Source organism: Muntiacus reevesi, chromosome 3 (genome assembly GCF_963930625.1).
Source record: "Muntiacus reevesi chromosome 3, mMunRee1.1, whole genome shotgun sequence".
In the NCBI taxonomy this organism is placed as follows: Eukaryota; Metazoa; Chordata; class Mammalia; order Artiodactyla; family Cervidae; genus Muntiacus; species Muntiacus reevesi.
Window position 1 is genome coordinate 9727098 of NC_089251.1, and position 21053 is coordinate 9748150.

The 21053-nt window shown below is 40.7% G+C and overlaps 1 protein-coding gene across 3 annotated transcripts in view; it reads right to left on the reverse strand.

The window, feature by feature from the left end:
* Positions 1-311: 311 nt before the first annotated feature.
* Positions 312-21053, reverse strand: part of PBX3 (PBX homeobox 3) — a 218068-nt gene continuing 197326 nt past the window's right edge. For 2 of the 3 annotated variants that reach the window (XM_065928440.1, XM_065928442.1), the window contains exons 6-9: positions 7019-7184; positions 5437-5549; positions 4578-4667; positions 312-1861 (exon numbers count right to left, since the gene is read on the reverse strand). In XM_065928440.1, the coding sequence (XP_065784512.1) occupies positions 1769-1861; positions 4578-4667; positions 5437-5549; positions 7019-7184 (462 nt within the window). In that variant the 3' untranslated portion in view covers positions 312-1768. The remainder of the gene's footprint in view (positions 1862-4577; positions 4668-5436; positions 5550-7018; positions 7185-21053) is intronic. The other variant, XM_065928443.1, reaches the window with a different exon arrangement.

A 21053-nucleotide genomic window follows, 5' to 3' on the forward strand; every position in this document is an offset into this window, starting at 1 on the left:
GGCCCTTGTTGGCTTTTGACTTTGTGGCATCTGTTTAACTTTTATGAACTGCAGTTTCCTAATCTGTGAAACGGGGACGGTATTTTCCTTGTGGTAATCTTAGAGTGTAAGTGTCAAGTGAGGACACCTCACAGTGGTCTGGCAGCAGACCTAGAGCCTGCAGAGTGTGGTCAGCCACTCCAGCCTCATGTGGACTCGTCTCCGAGTCCCTCTAACAGGTTACGCATTTATATGCTCAGGCTTCTAGGAGGGTTTTCTCATCAGCCTGCACAGACTGACTCACGTGGTGGGGTAAGAAATTTGCATCAACATTTAATCATGAAAGCAAAAAGTTTATTCATGTTTGAAACTACATATAACTACCACGAGGAAGACTTTTTCAATCCAGGGCGTAATCCAGTTAGAAAGGAACACGAAACGTTTTTTAATACATTAGAATCACCGCCACAAATTATTTTCATGACTCAATCAGTTTCAGAATCGCATACAATACAAAAAGAGAAAGGAGAGGGGGCCCTATTACACAGGGTGAAATATACAGTACTGAATACTGAAATCTGAATGCATCACAATTAGTCATCGCTTTTTTTTTTCTTTTTCTTTTTTGCATGGATTAGTAACAAGATGAAGAACATTCAAAATGCTTCTCAGTATTTACAATAGTTTTACTGATCCTGTGTTAATTTAAGACCCAATGTTTCCACTCTCGGTTTTTTAAAAGTTGCAAATGCAACCCTGATTTTTCTTTTAAAAGATTACAATGTACATTACATTTTATGAAGAGAAACAAAGAGTTAATTACAAGATGCAAAAAGATAAGAAAGAGACAAACTACAGCGTGAGTATTGTTCAGAGGTAGTAAGTGAGCACTCTAAGCTACAGAACATGTTGAAATTCTATTGGTTCGTATGAGTTCGCATGAGGTAATAAAGCTGTGTTTTGATTGGTGAGATGTATAAATACTCTTTTGCTACACTATATACAACACTCCAGAGAGCAGGGCCTTTGTGTGGATGCCCAGAGGACGTAGCAAACCTTGACAAGTCTGTGCAGCACCCAGCGCACACCATATAAAACCCCCAGACGGATCTCGTGGTCACCTGTATCAGCAGCAAGGATCTTCATCTCTCAAAACAATCTGGATCCATAATGTCATTACCGAGCAGACTCTGGGCACCGGTGCTTTCAGAGAGAGAAAAGATGCTACCGGTCTCTGATCTAATCGTAACATAAGAAATCGAAACACAAGTGTGACGAGGAAGATTCTCAAACACAACCATCATTAACAGTTAGCCAAACAGCTCCTTTATTCCAACTCCATTAGTGATATGAAAGAAGGACAATCCAAGTCTGCGATGGAAATATGCAAGAAGTTCAATTTAGGTGAGGTGAGTCTTTGTATCTGCTTTAACGATTGAGGTTTAGCATATATGGTACTTTTTTACCCTTAAGGCCAAGTAATTGGCAAGTGAGAAACCATTCATGTAAAATATTGATAATAAATTATGATAAAATAGCTACAGGACTGTCAACAATGTTAAACCTTGGCCTAATTGGATAAAGTGCTTTTTTAACATTGTGTGTTTTTTAAGTATAAATACAAATGATTATGATTCCTTAAAAAACAGATTTACCAAGTTCTCTAATAAGACAAGGTTTTACAGTAAAGCTGTAGATGGTGGGCTACAAAAAGCGCTTTCCTTTTCCTCCTATTGCTCTGAATGCACGGATCAAGGCATGTCAGCTCAGGGAAAAGTGTTGCCGGAGATTAGTTAGAGGTATCGGAGTGCACACTTCCTGGGCCTTCGGTAGGAGAAGTCACAGAAGATGGAGTTGTTGCGTCCTGCCAGCCTCCATTAGCCTGAAAGGAGAAGCACAGTTCATTGGTGCACGTCTCCATATTAATTCTACTCCCCGACTGAAAATACCCTGATGACAACATGAGAGCAAAGATGCATTAGCAAAATGTATTTTCTAAACCCACTTTGGCAGGAGTTTGAAGCATGTGTTAAAGTGGGATTAAATGCATGTAAAACAAATCCATCCTACCAAGTAAAGACTTGGCAATAAGTCAGCACGCTGAAGGAGGGCTTCAGCTGGTCTGAAGCTGGCACCTCACTCGGTCTTTGATTTGCTGGTAAAAATCAAGTGACTCCAAAAAAAATTAAAAAAACTTATAAGAAGGGAGCAGTGGAGAAGCTCAATGCAATGCTTTGGCAAGACCTCGAGCTCCACAAATACAAGCCTCAACCCGGCTTAATCCTCGTTTCCATAGAGAAGAAGTCCCCCCCAACCTTTTTCTATACATGCCTGACAGCCAGCTCCTATAACCCTTGGAAAATGAAGGCCAGAATTTCCTTCCAAATAGGATCATGTAGAATGAAAATGCATGAACTGTTGGGGCGCACACACTATTCAAATCCGGATTCCAATTATCTGTAAGTGGGGCTCCTACTCGGGCTGTTGCTAGTGCTCCTCACAGGCCGCCGGCCCTTCCTGCCTCAGACCTGCACTGGCAGTAACAGTGCTCAGAAACAAATTTGCCTTATGTCTCGGCCTATAGAGGCAATTGCTGAAATCAATGTCTGATCAGATTTCTGCTGTGGCAGACAGCTTGTCGCTACATATTTTTATGTCAGTCAAGAAGAGGGAGGTGCTGGACTGGTGAGCTGGGGAACACTGAGTGGGAGTGACGGGCGGGCCTTTCTGGAGAGACGGCGAGGGGGGCTGGCTGACACCCAGAGCCTGCGGCACAGGCCGGCCTCCTGCTGCACGGCCCCAGGCCCAGAGCCCCTGCACCAGCCGGGGTGCAGGCCGGGGGGTCTCCTCCTGCCTCCCACACATCCACCTGTAACTTGTTTCGCGAGTCCACCCAAAACGTCTTCTTTTTAGGCCTATGCCGCTAGGCTAAGAACTCTGTCTAGATTCCTCACCCAGCCCCGGGCTGGGAATTTCTCCTTCTCCCAACATGTTGTTCGTAGGGAACCCTTAAGTCTTCAGATTAAATGCAGGGCCCTGCACATAAAGCACCTTTCCTCCCTGCAGGTCCACAGAGAAATGGGGAGGAGAGGGTAGAGAGAAGAACCAAACTACCTCACAGAGCTGACCAGAGTCGAAGGCAAACGGGTTTTCCAGGCTGGAGGTGCATTCAATCCAGGTTAGGAAGATAAATAAATAAAGCTATGGCCGTTTATTTTCAAAGCCTTAGCTGTGTAGGTTGGATGCTGACAAGCACATGTGTGTGTGGACGTGAAGAAATCCTCTTTTCTATCTCAAAGGTAAGCTGCTTTCACCCCTCAGGTATGAAAATCTACTTAGAAAAAGAAAAACTCTTACGCAGATACAAGTCTAAAGATATTCCATCTGAAGTAAACATCATTCCTCTTTTATCCAAATTTATAAACAACAAATGTACAATATTTTTACCCAGCGTGGCAGCTGGAGGAGAGGTTGTCAGCAAGCATTCTTTTTTTCAAAATAAATTAATCCTTACTCTGGTGGTTTGAGATTATGCACTGTATTATACAACAGCGCCTTATCAAGCCTCATCAGCGAAGATGGAATTCATGTCTGTAAAATGCTGCAGGCAATCACAGTTTCATATTTTATCATGTTGATAAGGATATCGCACATTCTCTGAAGCATTTCAAAACACTTAAATGAAAAAGGAGAAATGCAACTAAAAGGCTTTTTATATGGTTTGTTGTGGGTTATTATGAGTTATTTATAAACCCAAAAAGAAAGATTTGACATTTCCAATGTAAAAGATTTGAGTATTTAATGGTCCTTTTTTCCTTTTACAATTGAACATCCTCAATCACTTTTTAAATCATTAATATTTACTCTCAGAGTAAGCTAGGCCCTAAAAGAGGAGAATTTTATCTATTTTCTTTCTGACTCTATGTGTTGGGCAGTTCATTTCCTCCCTAGTCTGAAATCCTACATTCTGTCTACCTCTCTACCCTGGGGACCCAATCTCCCCCCCAACACACCCATCAACTCTTTCAGGTGCTTTGTTTGTTATTTTCCATCCATGTCAGGGTGGGAGGGAAAAGTAAAGTTTTAGTCAATTGGTTACAAAAGTTTAAATTATTCCCTCCATACCTGATAACTGAGAGGCCATTAAAAAGGCTGAGCATGTTCCATTCCCCCCCAGTTGCTCTTAAGAACAGGAATCTTTGTTTAGCTTGGTGTGTCAGCCTGCTTGGGGCCCTCATCCCCTTCACCTGAGCTGTGTTTGGGAATTTTCCCCACTGCTGGAGTCTAAGATAAATGACCTGTTTTCACCATCTCCCTGGAACACAGCACAGCCAGCAGAAGATGGCATCTTAATGGGCTGATGCTTAAGTCTCTCTTGATGACAGAAGGCCAGCCACCCTGGGCCTCTGTGAGGGCTTCTAATGGCATGAAGGTAACATCAGTGTTTGGGCTCATAAAAGTACAGGAAAGCTGCTGCCTTCCCCCACGCGCCAGAAAGATGAGAAGCCAAGTCAAACGGCCATTAATTTATTTATCAGTCACTGTTTACCTGACACTGTTCCTACAGCTCTTCAAGTCTTGCTCCCCAGAGTACTCACATTTAAATTATGTGGACTGTACAGTGAATTTCCTCCAAGGCCATCACTGTAGCCTCCCGTCTGATTGATAACATGACGGAGGGTATCCACCTAGAAGTGAGACAAAACAAAATTCATCATCCCCAAACTATTAAAACATCATCACTTACAAAAGGAAACAATTTGAATTATGTGTGCCACGAGGGTTTAGCATCTTGAATGAGAGACAAATTTATCAATCAAATGTGACTGGCAGAATTTCAACAATTCCTTGCATATTTAAACTCATACATCTGTTTTTCATGCCAGTTAAACAATAACAGCTTCATGGCAATGCAAACTTTTCATCTACACCAACCAAATGTGTGTGACTGTGGGTGAATACTTATAAATATATATACTAGTGCTCACTCTCTCTCACACCCCCCTGAAATATGCATAAAAACAAGTAGTTGTTTTCCATTAAGAGGATAAGAAAAACAGCTGAACCTGGAATATACTTTAAGAATTCATGTTTCTGTATTCTGACTTTAAGAAAATACAGAAATGAAACAGAGTAATATGTTTTAGAACCATACACACACTGGCACACACAATTTTTCTGTTCTATATTGTTACAGAAGCTAGATGCACCCAACCCCCTCCATGAGCTCAAGCCAGAGCCGAATGCATTCACAAAGTGTATCAGGTTTGAATCATCCAAAGTCACTGTTCACTTGACTTCTCATTCAATTAAATGGTGGGGCAGATGGGTCACGTCTGGAAGCACCCAGCTCAGGCTCTGCACGATGTGCAGACCACTTCCGTGGGGCGAGAGGAAGGAGTTTTGAGCCCAAACCCTACCCTGCTAGAAAGGCCCCAGCTGGGGCATTTCTCCTACCTGTGATTGCACATTGGCTCCGACTTGGGACCCTTGGTAAGAATCCCCATTCAGACTCTGCATGTTCATGAACATGTCCCCAGAATTTGGGAGGTTAAAAGAACCAGAAGAACCTGGAAAGGAAAGAGTTAAGTAGCTGAATAACAGAGAGCTACACACATAATCCTCAAAGACCCAGAGGCAGGGAAAGGAGAAGAGGTAAAGAAGGGAAAGTCTGTGTACAACATACAGCATTTCTAGATCTAAGAGGATGGAGAATAACTGCAAGGAGTGAGGTCCTGTGATTCATTTTGCATCTAGAAAAGTCTTAGTGATGGGGAAACCCAACTATGAAACAAAGGAAGAATCAAAGCAGAGAAACACCCAGCAGCTGGCTTGGAACTACCCCCTTGTTTTCATTTATCTCCAGGACTTGGTCATTAAGTGAGCTCCTCACCATCATTAGCTGTCACGGTGGACAATTAACCAAAGAAGAAACATTTTTCTGAAGCTTTAAAAAAAAATTCCTCCAGACTTTTATTATTTTCATTTAAAAAAATGTATTTACTATTTCCTTAGCCACACCAAGCATGTGGGATCTTAGTTCCCCAACCAGAGGCTGACCTGTGCCCCCTGGAGTGGAAGGTCAGAATCTTAACCACTAGCCCACCAGGAAGTCCCTGAAGCTCTTTCTTAGCCATCCACTCTGCCTAACTTTCATCAGTTTCCATGTTCCATTAAAAAGAACTTGGGGCGGGGGGTGGGATGGAGGGAAAAAGAAGACATCAAAACAAACAAAAAACCCTCCCTTTCTGAATTTCTAAAGATTATATTTAAATTATCTCCTTAGAAAAGCCCCTTGAATTGCTTCTTAAGCCCATCTGTTTGGGCTAGCTGCACATCTTTCGTTGCTACTCAAGTTCCTGTAATTTTAACATGTTTCCAACTCCATCAAAAATGCCACAAAAAATTTGGCCAAAATGTATTGTATAAGGAGCCAAGATACTGCATCCATGTACTAACTACCATATCTCTCACAGCTAACCACGTCCTGATCAGCTAATCACGTGCTGAGCCTACCAAGTCAGCACAGGTACTGAGGAGATGTAAGGACCGCAGACTAGAGCCTGCAGCCACATCAGGGAGAAAGCACTGAGGTACTAACCCCAGCATTCCCGCCTCACTACTCACAGCAACAGGTCAATTTCCCACTTCTGCTATTTCACTTGATCTCTGACAGACCACTACGGATTTTAAAATGACACATGGAACAATATAGTTAAATATATATACAGTTAATATATATAGTTAAATATATATAGTTAAATATAGTTAAAATAATCATTAGGGATAGCACTGGGTCTCATTGCTCTATTAAAAACCACTTCTAAGTGTGAAAGTTCTAGGATCTACTGGTAGTGAGTGGCACTCCCTCTGGTCATCCACTCATTCACTGATTCCAGGAACAAGCCTGCATTTTAATAGAAATCTTTCTTATGAGTTCACTGTGTCCTCAGTATGGCTCTTGTGTCCTGGCCCGTGAGACAGAGCTATGTGGCCTCAGGCTTCCTGAGCCGAGGAGCAAGTGAGCACCCGTACGCACCAGAATTCGGCGTGGTGGGCGAGTTGGTCTGGTTGTTCTGCACGGCTGCGGCCACTGCGTGCGCGGCTGTCACAGCTGTCTTTGCAGCATAGAGGTTGGCTTCTTCCTGAAACTTGCCGATATTCTTCTTGTACCTGATTCGTTTGTTGCCAAACCAGTTGGATACCTATAAATCACAGGGATGTGAGTAAGGGGAAGCGAGGGTCAAAGGAGGAAACAAAAATCAAATTTCTGATACTAACTGTAGGACCCCCGGGGGAGACCTTGCGAGACACTTGATTCTAGCCTGTGATCACATCTCGGGGATGAAGCAGAATAGTGCTGAGGCTCGCTCACTCTTTTGGTAAACCTCTCAACACTCTTGGAATAAGACCATTTCCTGGAGTTACTAAAATGGCTGGAAGTGTTGTTCATCAAAAATATTCAGTTGGCGTATACCAATTCATATATAAATGATTAGTCCTCCCCCCATCCCCAAAGGAGCTGAAAAACGAAAGGAAACGTTTGCTAAGTTAGGTAAATAATAAGAAACACTTGTGAAAGAATGACTTGTTCTTTTGGGGTCTGGAACAATTTTGGCAGCTGTACAGTAGAATCATGTTTGGTCTGCTGAAAAGAGTAACATCAATTAATAATGGATGAAAAACCCCTTTGTCTCCTGCCTTAGAAGATACTGTATGTCTGCCAAGATGGCTGCTCAAGTTCTGCCAGTTAACATGTGAGAAGGTCACAACGTGAAAACTCAAGCAATTCAATAAGGTCAAATGCAAATACAGAATCAGCAGCTGATTTCATCAGGTGGAATATACTTATTTCTTTTGCAAACTACTTATGATGTCAACCAGCACAAATGGAAGAGATCTCTTAGGAGGATCTTGGCAACAGGCAGATTTCATCACATTTCACTGACAACAAAACTTCAGCCCAAGATGCACTGCTTATAGTTACATTGAGTGTTCAGGCACCTGGAAGCTGAGTAGTTCCAGTAAAGAAGAAGCTAAAACTCACACAGAAATGTATGAATAGGTACCCACTTTGCTATGTAAAAGGCTCTAACCTCTCTCTTGTTAAAGTAACAGTTTAAAAATACTTTTTAATAATTTCTTAATCATCTTTCAAAGGAGCATGTTGCAGTGGTATCAGGCAGAGTGGGTCACAGTTTCATACTGAATGGCTATTTAGGGACCCTGAGAAAAGATAAGGAGTGAGTGATATGGGCCCTCCAACCCAACTTATATCAGTGGGCACGCTGGTTGACCATCTCTGCCAAGCCTTTAATTGCTTTGGAAATAGATCTCTCATTCCTCAAACTATGGTGCTCATCCTTCCAGGGAAAGCTAGAGAGCCCTGGCAAGGGAGCCACATGAGGAAGACAATGTTGGCCTGCCGCGGCCCACATGCAGTCCCATCCTGGGGAGTCACTGTGTGCACATAAGTGTGTACACACACATGCCAGCACATTCGCTGAAGACCTGTGCAGTTACCATGAGTACAGGTTCAGACAGAAACAAGCCAAAACTCGTCAGGAAGCAAATATGCTGCAGATCAGGCCTTCCCAGCCATTTCTGTTCCACTGTCGTCTCCCTCACCCACAAGGAAGGAATATGTGTCCCTTCTTTCCTTCATTTCAAACAGTGGTGGGAATAGTAACTATTTAACAAGCATCTCCTTTGCACCAAGCATTACACAAAGCCTTTTGCACACATTTTCTCAAGTAGCATCTTAACAATCTCAAGGCTAGGTGGTTGATTGTCATCACACAGGCCTCACACCTGTTCCAAATCTAATGACCTTCTCTCTCTCAACTTGTTTTACCACTCAGCAGCATCTGACACTTGTAATTATCACCTCTGACATTATGCTTCTGCTTCTCCTTCCCTGACACACTATGGTGTGTGTGTGTGTGTGTGTGTGCGCATATACACACTTTCTCCAAGACTCAGCTCTTAGCTCTCTTCTTTCTCCTTAAGCGATCTTATATCCATTAACAATTTCAACTATAGTCTCTGTGAACCAGACTTCCACCTCTATCCCTAACTTCTATGAAGAATTTCAGTTCTCGATTTTTAAGACATTTTCTTATAAATGTTCTGCCACAATCTGCAACTCAATAGGTCTCAAATGGAACTTGGGTTTTCTTTAAACCTGCACCTCCTTCTCTATTTTCTATTTGTGTCACGGCATCTCCACCACCAGCGACGTGGTACTCACTTTGAATCTGACTCCACTGTAGGCAACTCCGATGGATACACAGTACTTTACTCAGAACTAACATCTGGTTCCCTTCCAATTCCACGTATGGGCCTTAGTTCCAGTATCGAGGCTGTCACAATACTAGGCTCTCACACAACCCTGAGGGACCCAACTCCACTCTGCCTTCTTTCGGCCCCGTCTGCTCGTGGCAGGTGTTTGGGGCATTAGTGTAGGGCGTGCTGCTGGGTGGCAGAGTTAGGAGGGTACACAAGTGATGAGGGCCCGTGGCCAGGCAGAACAGGGGCTGTGGAAAGGGCAGAGGTCATGGAAGACAAATAGGCAGAATTTGGCCACTGACTCACAATGGAGGTCAGGGAAGAGGGAGAGGCTGACATGATGCTAAGGTGGGGCCCAGGCCTCTAGGAGGATGGAGGCAGACGCTCTGGGAGGGAATTTTGCACCAGGAGAAGGCAGCCTCAGTGACTATGAGATTCATGCCCATACCAGAATTATGTCTCTAAAAATAAAGGTTCTAAATTAAGATAGAAAATAACCCTAATGGTATTCGTTCTGGTTATGCTTGTTAAAGCAAGTTCTCATAGCCCTTACTTTCACAAGCCTACCCTACTTTTCACAAGCATGTCCTCAGCTCAGAAGGCAGACCTAGAGAGCTGCCACACAAGATCCCCCTTCAATATACAACATCACTCTAGCTTGTCTGATTAAGACTGTCAGGCCTTTGAAAGAGTTAAATATTGAATATATAGTGGAAAGGGAGATATTCCTGGCTGAGAGGGAATTTGGCATTTCTTAAGCATAATTAATGAAAATTCCCCAACTCTGAATTTAGCAACAAAGGCCCATTTTAGAATTCTCTTCTTCTAAACAATTCTCTGTTGGATTCCATACTTTGTAGTTAATATTACCTTGACAATCAGAGAAGCTATAATACATTAATGAAACCTAGCCAGGAAAATCAGATTACAGCTTTATTAACAGTTTCATAATTGAGGAATCTCCATACCATTGAAGGTCTCATCTCCAGATATGTAAGAATCCTGTGTTTATGCATACCCCTGGACCAATCAAACAACAGTCATCACTAATAAAGGTTTATTTAATTCTCATAGTAAAATTTTAATATCACCAGCAGCCTGGGGAAGCTTTAGCAAGTGGATTTGCTTGACATCAGATCGTTTCTATTCTGCTAGTCCCAATACTTCTTAATCTTTAATATCAAGGCAATTAAAATTAATGGCCACTCATCCGAAGCTACTGTGGGCAGTGTTTCCTTGACATCAATTGTTTGATGGGATTACCTAGAGGTTAAACTAACAAGCAAGGTTTAATTGGAAGCAATGAAAGAAGCAGTGATCATACGTTATGTTTAACCTGCATAACCACATCTAAATGAATATCTAAAAATGTTAAACTATTTCTCAAATTAAAATATGCACGTCACATTCTGATATCACAGATTTGGGTATTGCAGCTATCAGCTATTAAGACCACATTGCTGCAACTGGGATCAGTGTAATTAATGTAGAAATGGACACCTAAATTCAGTTTTTTTTTTTTTTCACCTTTTAAAGACACCTAAATTCAGGAGTTCTTTTTCACCTTTTAAAAACAGATGGATACAACTAGTTGCAAAAGTCAGCCAGTAGGAAGCACCAAAAGCTACAGAGCACATGCAGTACCCCCTAGGCAGGGCTCACAGTGGAGTCAGGCTGTACACACGTGCTTGGAGGAGAGCAGAGCTTACTCTATCTTTGAACTGGAATGGTCTGTAAGTTGGCCCCAGAATAGAAACACGGGCAGGAAATTGGTGGAGAGAAAGGGAATCTTTTGTCCCGTGCTTCTCTTTTGAGCTGCATATCAAGGATTCATGACTCTGAACTGTGCAGAAGGCAAAGGGCTGGGCAAGAATTTTAAGATCAATTAAATATGAGAATAAAAACACAAGCACTCTCCCCCTCCTACTGATGCTTATCACTACCAGCTCCTAGGCTGTGTGCCTCTGGCAATCAGGGGGATGAGTAGTGAGCACTTTGCAGGGTGTTGACTTTCTGGAGCCCTTCTGCAAGGCCAAGAAGTGACTGGAAAAGCTTCTGTTACCTCCCATTTACTATAGCCATGCATTCCCCTGACTCTATTCAGCTGCAGACTGCCAACTGCCTTTAAAAAGTAAAATGTTTTCCTTTTTAAAAAATATTTTATCTAAGTTGGTTTAGTGTTAATTTCTGCTGAGCAGCAAAGTGATTCAGTTACACATTTGTGTGTGTACGAAGTTGCTTCAGTCATATCCGACTCTGCGACCCATGGACTGTAGCCCACTAGGCCCCTCTGTCCATGGGATTCTCCAGGCAAGAATACTGGAGTGGGTTGCTGTGCCCTCCTCCAGGGGATCTTCCCGACTGAGGGATCGAACTGGAGTCTCTTATGTCTACCTGCATTGGCAGGCGGGTTCTTTACCACTAGCACCACCTGGGAAGCCACATATATATTTGTTCATGTTCATTTCTATCATGGTTTATCACAGGACACTGAATATACTTCCCTATACTATATAGTAGGACCTTGTTGTTTATATACACTAGTTTGCATCTTCTAATCCCAAACTCTCAATCCTTCTTTCCCCAATCCTTCCTCCCCCTTGACAACCACAAGTCTGTTCTCTTCATCTCTGAGTATGTTTCTGTTTCATAGATATGTTCATTTTTGTCATATTTTAGATTCCACATATAAGTGATATCATACGGTATTTGTCTTTGACTTACTTCGCTTAGTATGGTGATCTCTAGACCCATCCATGTTCCTGCATACAGCATTAGTTCCTTCTTTCTCATAGCTGAGTAATATTTCAATCTGTGCATATGCACATACACACACCCCACACCTTCTTTGTCCATTCATCTGTTGGTGGACATCCAGGTTGTGTCCATGTCTTAGCTAGTGTAAATAGTGATGCCACAAGCCTAAGGGTGCATGTATCTTTTTGAACTACAGCTTTGTCTGGTATACGCCCAGAAAAGGGACTGCTAGGTCATATGGTAACTCTATTTTTAGTTTTTTGAGGAACCTCAATACTGTTTTCCATAGTGGCTACACCAATTTACATTCCCACCAATGGTGTAAGAGGATTCTCATTTTTCCACACCTTCTCCAACATCTGTTATTTATAAGCTTTTTAATCATGGTCATTCTGAGCAGTGTGAGGTGGTACCTCTTTATAGTTTTATTTTTTTTTTTTTTTTTTTTTTTTTAATATTATTTTATTAGTTGGAGGCCAATCACTTTACAACATTTCAGTGGGTTTTGTCATACATTGACATGAATCAGCCATATAGTTACATGTATTCCCCATCCCGATCCCCCCTCCCACCTCCCTCCCCACCCGACTCCTCAGGGTCCTCCCAGTGCACCAGGCCCGAGCACCTGACTCATGTATCCCACCTGGGCTGGTGGTCCGTTTCACCATAGATAATATACATGCTGTTCTTTCAAAACATCCCACCCTCACGTTCTCCCCCAGAGTTCAAAAGTCTGTTCTGTATTTCTGTGTCTCTTTTTCTGTTTTGCATATAGGGTTATCGCCACCATCTATCTAAATTTTGATTTGCATGTCTCTAATAACTAGAAATGATGAGCCTCCTTTCATGTGCCTATTGGCCATCTGTACGTCTTCTTTGGAGAAATGTCTATTTAGGTCTTTTGCCCATTTTTTTTATTGGGTTGTTTGTTTTTTTGGTTATGAGTTGTATAAATTGTTTGTATATTTTGGAAGGTAAGCCTTTGTTGGTCATATCAGACACTAAAAAGGAAACATAAGAAAGGGACTGTAAACAAACAACCCCTTTTAAATCGTATAAAAAAATATTTAGGAGTAACCCTGACACAGGAGGTAAAAGATTTGCTAAGAGCCACAAACATTAATAAAAGAAACTGACAGTGACTCAAAGGTGGAAAGATATCCCATGCTCTTGGATTGGAAGAGTTAATATTTTTAAAATGGCCAAACTACCCAAACAATCTATAGATTTAATGTGATTCCTATCAAATTACCCATGACATTTTTCACAGAACTAGAACAAATAATTCGAAAATTTACATGGTACCATAAAAGGCACAGAATTGCCAAAGCAATTCACAGAAAAAAGAACAAAGCAGGAGGCATACCCCTTTCAGACTTCAGATAATACTAAAAAGCTATGGTAATCAAAACAGCATGGTACTGGCACAAAAACAGACATATGGATCAATGAAACAGAACGGAAAGCCCAGAAATAAACCCACACACCTATGGACAATTAAGCTTTGACAAAGGAGGCAAGAACACATAATGGGGAGAAGACAGTCTCTTCAGCAGGTGTTGGGAAAGTTGGACAGTCACATGTAAATCAATGAAATCAGAACACACCCTTACATCAGATGCAAAAAGAAACTCAAGATGGCTTGAAAGCTTAAATAAGACATGATACCATCAGACTCCTAGAAGAGAACATAGGCAAAACATTCTCTGACATAAATTGTACCAATGTTTTCTTAGGTCAGTCTCCTAGGGCAATATAAAGAAAAGCAAAAAATAAACAAATGGGATTTAATCAAACTTACAAGCTTTTGTACAGCAAAGGAAACCATAAATGAAAAGATGACCTACAAACTGGAAAAAATTAAAATGTTTTTAAATGTGCAATCTAAAAAAGACAAACTCAGAGAAGCAGAGTAGAGTGGAAGTTACCAGGGATTGATTATAGCTAATAATACTGTACCACACACTTGAATGCTGCAAAGAGAGTGTATCTTAAGTGTTGTCACCAGGAAAAACAAATGGTAACTATGGGATGGAGGTAGTGTAGCTAACACTGTGCAGTAATTATTTTGCAGTTTTTAAATGTATTGTATCAACCTGCTGCACACCTTAAACAGTGTTATGTTTCAGTTATAGCTCAATAAAGCTGGGGAGAAAAGTAAAAATGCTTTCCAAATACAGTAACTAAATTCAACTTCTGTATCACTTTTTTACTTTTTTCAAAAATACACCCAGTGCCTTCTACTCACTTGGAATCTTTAACTCTGAGGTAGATACATCAGATGTGGGCAGTATCACATATTGGATAAATACTTGGGATTTGGTCTGGTTTCAAATCCACATTGTTATTTACCATGAGTGGCCCTGGACAGATTATTTAAGTATGCCTCTCATATACAGTGAGAACAATAATAAGAAGAGTAATATATTTCTCATAGAAATGTTAGGTACATTAATGATTTGGGCCCATAGTGATTACCTAATACTATTAATTAGCACTGTCACCCATGTTTTATCAATGAAGAATCAAGAGATGCAGACTACACACAAGTGACCCTAAATCATATAGTGAAGTGTGACAAATCCAGATTTCAACCCCAGAACTCCCCATCAATTTCCCCCCCTTTTTAACAATCAACTGAGGTGTGTTTATTGAATATGTGTTACAGTCAGTGCTGTACTAGGTGCCATGGGGAGACAAAAAAAAATAAACAGGAACTTCTACTTGCCTAGAACTTACAATCTGGTCATAAAAACAATGCTACACACTAAAATAATTAACAAAAATTGCATGATGGTTGTGATAACAGACTAAACTGCAGAGAATGGACTCTAAGTGCACAAGGAATCTGGAGGAAGATAAGCCCCAGCAGGTCTGGGAAATCAAAGGAGAATTCAAAGGTAAGGTGAAATTTGAACTGGACTTCAGCTTCAATTCAATTCAATAGTATTTCTACTGAGACTCCATATTTCAGAGGTACAAACCTCTAGAAGTCCTGTTCAAACAAAGAAGCCAAAAACATAAGCTGCCTCCATCTACCTGGACCTCTCCAAGATCCCAGAGACTTTTTCTACTTTCTAACTTGACTCCCCTTTCCTTAATTTCTTAACCTCTCTTTTATAATGAAAGGGGAAGGAGACACCATTCTAAAGGAAAAGAGGAAAGGGGAATCAAGGGGTGTTTCTGCAAGGAGTGTTTCTGGAAAAAGTGAGGTCTAACAAGTGAGGAACACTTTCATTGTGGAGAACAAGGGAGCCGAGAGAGAGGGAGAAGCCATGGGTACCAGGGTGAAGCACCTGACAGACCAGCAGCCTCTGGCTAAGAAACAGGAGAGGGGAGAGTGCTCCAGACCAGGGAAAGCCTGAAAAGGAGCTCTGCTGGGGCTCTCACCACCCACACCACCCCAGGGCTCACGAAGTGGAAGGGAGACTGAGGTTGCGGGGAACAGTTCCCATGAGACCACCTGAAGCCAGGTGAGGCAGCCTTTTGTCTAGGGACCTGTCCCATATTAGTAGTCTGCACATCTTTTGCTGGAATACTGCCTTAAAAAAGGTGAAAAATCAGGTACTTGCTCATACATTTTTTTCTCCTTTGTACATTTTTTAAGTTGGCATCTACAATTTTTCATTATGAGCTTACAGTTATAAACAATGTTATTTTAGTATGCCATAAATGTTGACATTTTAAAATAAAACTCTAACGCTGTTCTTTAAAATGCATCCAACCAAATATAAATAGCAAATTGATACCCACTATCCATTTTAAAAACATATAAACTTGTTTTTCTTTAATAGTCAAAAATTTTGTGTTCTCTTTTGTTTTTGGAACTGTATTTCCATTTCATTTCCCTCCCATATTACATTAATGCAATATACTTTTATGTTTTACAAGTAATATATGGAAATTGAAAATTTTAAACTCTTTTTTATTTCCTGTAATTATAAGGTTCTACACGCTTAACATGTTCTGGATTAAGCTATCAGTACAGGGAGTCTAAAATTAATCAAAGCAATACAAATACTTATTTTGATAAATAATACTTACTTTGACCATCAAAAATAAGGTTTTATCACACATTCATTTATTTTTTTAGTAGCTGAATAAAACACTTTATTGTTAAAAGTTCTACCTTTATCAGCATTGAAATTCCCCCTTATGAAGTCAGAGTTCTTCAGAAGGGAACACTGGTTTAATTCTGATTCACTAACTTATTTGTAAACCACTGAATACTTTGAACACATTCTTCAATTCAGAATCAACACATGCATTTCTTAAGCAGAAGGGTGCTGGGTTATAAAGTGCTGACGGAAGGAGGTTTAGTTAACACCAGTAATTCACACAATCCTTTGTTGAGCACCAGAAAGGGTCTCACACCTTTGGGCAATGAGTGGAGTACCTATTTCATAAAGTGGGAAAAGAACAGATGGAAAGGGGAAGAGGAAAAAGGACAACCACATGAACTTTTACTCCAGCAGCTTTCTGAGGCAACCGGGTTTTAGGAAGGAGTATGTATATATACATTTATACACACACACACACACACACATATACATACACAGGAAAAGGAAAGCTGACCAGTGAAACCCTTTTAAAACCATGCCTGCCCTTGTGCCCTCTGGGAAAATCTTCAGCTACTCCGTGAAGCATGTGCACTCTCATTTAAGACTGCTGCCTTTTCCATGACGACGATGAGAACCAATTAATTTTTTATTTCAGTCACTCCTGACAAATAAATTTGAAGAAATAAAAAATATCTGGAATTAAAAAAAAAAAAGACTGCTGCCTTAAGTGAGCAGGCACACTCTGTTCGCATTAACTTCTTCTTTTATTTATTTACCTTAATTAATTAATTTATTTTTTGGCTGCACTGTGCAGTATGTGGGATCCTAGTTCCTTAACCAGGGAGAGAACCCACATTCCCGACAGTGAAGCCTGGAGTCCCAACTACAGGACCACCAGGGAAGCCCCATGGGTGCATTAATTTCTCTGTGTGAGGACATGTGGAAGTCCCTTGGATGGGATGCATCTAGGGAAGACCTTGAGTTGTAAAAACAAGGCTCACTCAGGCAGTCACTTTGATGTGTCACAGTGACCTTTAGGAGCTCAACAAAGAACAAATTTGTCACATCAGGAAATCAAAAACATGTAAAGAAACAAACTGAGAGCAGTAGACACATTTTACTTATTATTTAGTATAACCTTTCCATAAAGCCAGCCAGCAAATATGGGTATACATATGCTTGGATTCAGCATTACTTAGAATTTATCTTGAGTAAATATTTACAGATACATATGAAAGAGATTTGTTACAATCTTACTTAAAATAGTAAAAAGAGGTGATATTAATTTATAGCACATCTGTATAATGGAATATGATCACTGATTAAAAATGTTGAAGACAAGTATTTATTGACAAGGGGGGGACTATTCACAATGTATTGTAAAGAAAAGGAAAGGGCTTTTTCTTCCTTCTCATAGAGAATGAGAATTTGAGGTGGGGTAAAAATACACATAGACATACATAGGTGTGTACATGCAAACATACACATACATGTATGCATACAAAAAGTACTAGGACACGCGTCTTTTATCTTTTGGAATGGATTTACAAGTAAATTCTAATTTTGTGTTTTTCTATGTGTTTTCAAATATTCAAATTGATTTCAGATGAGTAATTGCTGGGTTGTTTTTTTTATTAGAAAAAAAGACTTTAAAAAAACATGCACTTTTCAATGAAAAATGTAACCAATCTTCTTTTTAAAAAAGAAGTCACTTAGAAGTCATTTAATAATCCTGAAGAGTGTAGCTGCCAGGCGCACACAGCTACAGGACTCAAAAATCCCATTCCTGTATTCTATCTGAAGGATGGGGTTGGCAGGTCTGAGAATTCTTGAAATAATTAAAATCAGATACTTTGTAATTCTCAAACCACTAAAGTTCCCCAGATTGCTTTGCCTTTAAGAAAAATGTCGAAAAAAGAAAAAAAAAAATGTCATTCAAATTTTAAAAGCTAGACCATCTACAATGTCTCTATAGTCACTGAAAGCCAATTTATTAATTAGCATTAACTGTACCTTACATTTTAAATTCTATCACTCCATTTATTTACCATTTTAATAATAATGTTAAATAAAAGAGAAAAATTATTACTTTATGACTGAATCTTCAATAGGGAGAAGTGCAGAACTTTAGAGTTCATCCTCAGTTTGGATTCCTTAAAGACTTAAGGGAGAGAATCAGCACTTGTTTGGAAAAGCAGCAGCTGACACCAAAACATAATTACTGAGATTAGCAAACTGAAAATTTACGAAGCACAGATCTTAGAAAAATTTGCCATTGTGTTTCCAATGTTTACTTGTGATGCATACTTTATGTATTGTGCCTAATTAAATGCAACAGATTATGAAATGTTGAAAGGCCAAGTCATGTATAATGGAACATGTAGCTTATTTACACTGTAAACAATTTTACCTCTAATAAATAGTTTCTCTCTAATCAATATGTTTTCATCCCCATTATGTGGTTCGATTTGAAATGAGGGATGGAAGCCAGATCCTGTTCAATTTTTAAAGTTAATGGTGCTAATAAACTAAATCGCATTCCATTCCTCTCCTTCCCAAGGGCACACAACCAGTAAAGTTTATAAAAAGACAGAAAGGCTGGACACACTGTAGATGACCACATGTATGCATTCCCTTGAGAACCCAGAGGGCACCTGAGAGCCGACAGACCTGCATGTGAATCCCTGCTCTGTAATTTCCTAGCTGTGTCACCTTCGTGCAGTCACATCATGTAAGTTCTCCTTTCCTGGTCTACAAGACGGGGTAACAATGCCTGCTCCCCACAGGGCTGCCTTGAATGCTAAATGAGATAATATGTTAAAAGGTACAGGATTGAGCCTGAGATGTGTTAGGCACAGGTAAGTGTTAGCTCTTCCTGTTCTTAAAACAAACAAGCAACAAGAGCAACAACAAAATCCTCTGCAGGTCACACTTCCTCTCATCCCAAGGTCAGGTCACCCTTTCTATGAGAGTTCTGGATTCTGAGAGAGCCTGTCTCTGCCCCCAGTACTGGCAGGGTCCTGGCAGTGGGGACTAGAGAGCAGTGAGAGAAGGGAAAAGGGCTGCTCCCTTGTACACCTGAGCATGAAAAGCCTTCTCCCAGGAGGGTGGCATCTGACCTAGAGCTCCTGTCCACCACACGTCTGTGGGGCGTGGTTCCACACAAACAACTGACAGCTCTACCCTGGCCTCCCGGCCCCTCCCTCGCTCCTGCCCCAACATAGCCACTTGCTGGACAAGGCAGTGGACTTGGAATTTGTAGGAAACCTGGGTTTGGATCCTACCTGTATCTGTTTAAGAGCAGCCATTTATGGAGAGTTCATTTAAAGCCAGTCATTTTACCAGGAATTTTACATTATTATCTTATGTCGCTCCACAAAGACACAGTTTAACTTATGTGAAAACTGAAGTCAGAGTTTACCTAGCTTGCCTGAGGGCCACAGCTTTTCCTGTACTTTCCCCGCTATACCTTGTGTAAGAAGACTTCCTTATCCTTAATATTCTTCATAAAACAAAAAGAATTCTTCTTTCAATTTTTATTTTCTATTGTATTAGGTGGTTAGGGCTACCAAAGCAGGGAATCTCATGGAGGTTATAGAGGAACCTATTCAATTGTATACCTACCTGACACATTTTTAATTTTTTAATGAGAGAAATAATTTTTTCTCTCAAATTTTTAGCCTACTTTTTCGGTGTAAAATATTTCATTTCCTTTATGGTTAAAATGTGAGCTAGCCCAAGAATCCAGACCATTTCATTTTCTTTTTAGAAAGTAAGTTCCAAATTCTGAACAACTGACTTGAAAACCAGCTTTGGAAACACAATTCACTTCTAACAGGAGAATTGAACAAACAGAAATTCTGTTTCCATAGTATCTGAAATAATTTAAAACAGATGCACTTGTCAAGTACTGTATTTTTTTTATTTGAGGCTGTGAAAAATTTTATTGCCATAACGTACTGACACCCTTACAGTTTGGCTCTGCCCTTTCTACTCTGTGCATGATAGACTGGTAACTGCTCGTGACACTCACAGAGAGGCTCATCTGCAAAAGTATATAAAACGTCAGCCTTGCGGCCACAGTACATGAAGAACAGATGACACCGTTCATCTCTCTAAAACACATGCTGAGGGGTGGTTCTAAATTACCACAGACAATGTTTTCAGTTAAAGATTCCTTTAAAATTATTTCTCTCATTAAAAAATAAAAAATGTGTCAGGTAGGTGTACAATTGAATAGGTTCTTCTATAGCCTCCGTGGGATTCCCTGGTAACTCAGCTGGTAAAGAATCTGCCTGCCACGCAGAAGACACCCCAGTTCGATCCCTGGGTTGGGATGATCCACTGGAGAAGGGATACCCTACCTATTCCAGTATTCTTGGGCTTCTCTGGTGGTTCAGCTGGTAAAGAAATTGCCTGCAATGTGGGATACCTGGGTTTGATCCCTAAGTTGGGAAGATCCCCTAGAGAAGGGAACGACTCCCCACTCCAGTATTCTGGCCTGGAAAATTCCATGGACTGTACAGTCCACAGGGTCGCAAAGAGTCAGACACAACTGAGCGACTTTCCCTTTCACAGCCTCCATGGAAAGACTCTTTGACAGATTTTGGACTTTTTTTGGTTTGCTTGATCTTTTAAAGAGCTGTTTTCTTTTTAGATGTGGGCCATTTTTAAAAAAGTCTTTTTGGATTTGTTACAATATTGCTTGTTTTTTGTTTTGATTTCTTGGCCTCAAGGCATGTGGGATCTTAGCTCCTAGACTAGGGATGGAACACGGGCAACCTGCACTGGAAGGCAAAGCCTTAACCACTGGACCACCAGGGAAGTCCTTTGACAGACTTTTGAAGCACCGACATCACAGCTGTGAAACTGACTCCCATCAGCCGCACTGAGAGGCAGGGCCGTCTCCCAAGGCAATACATCAGCATTCCAGAATTGAAACTCAAGAGCATTTTTAAACAGCAGTGG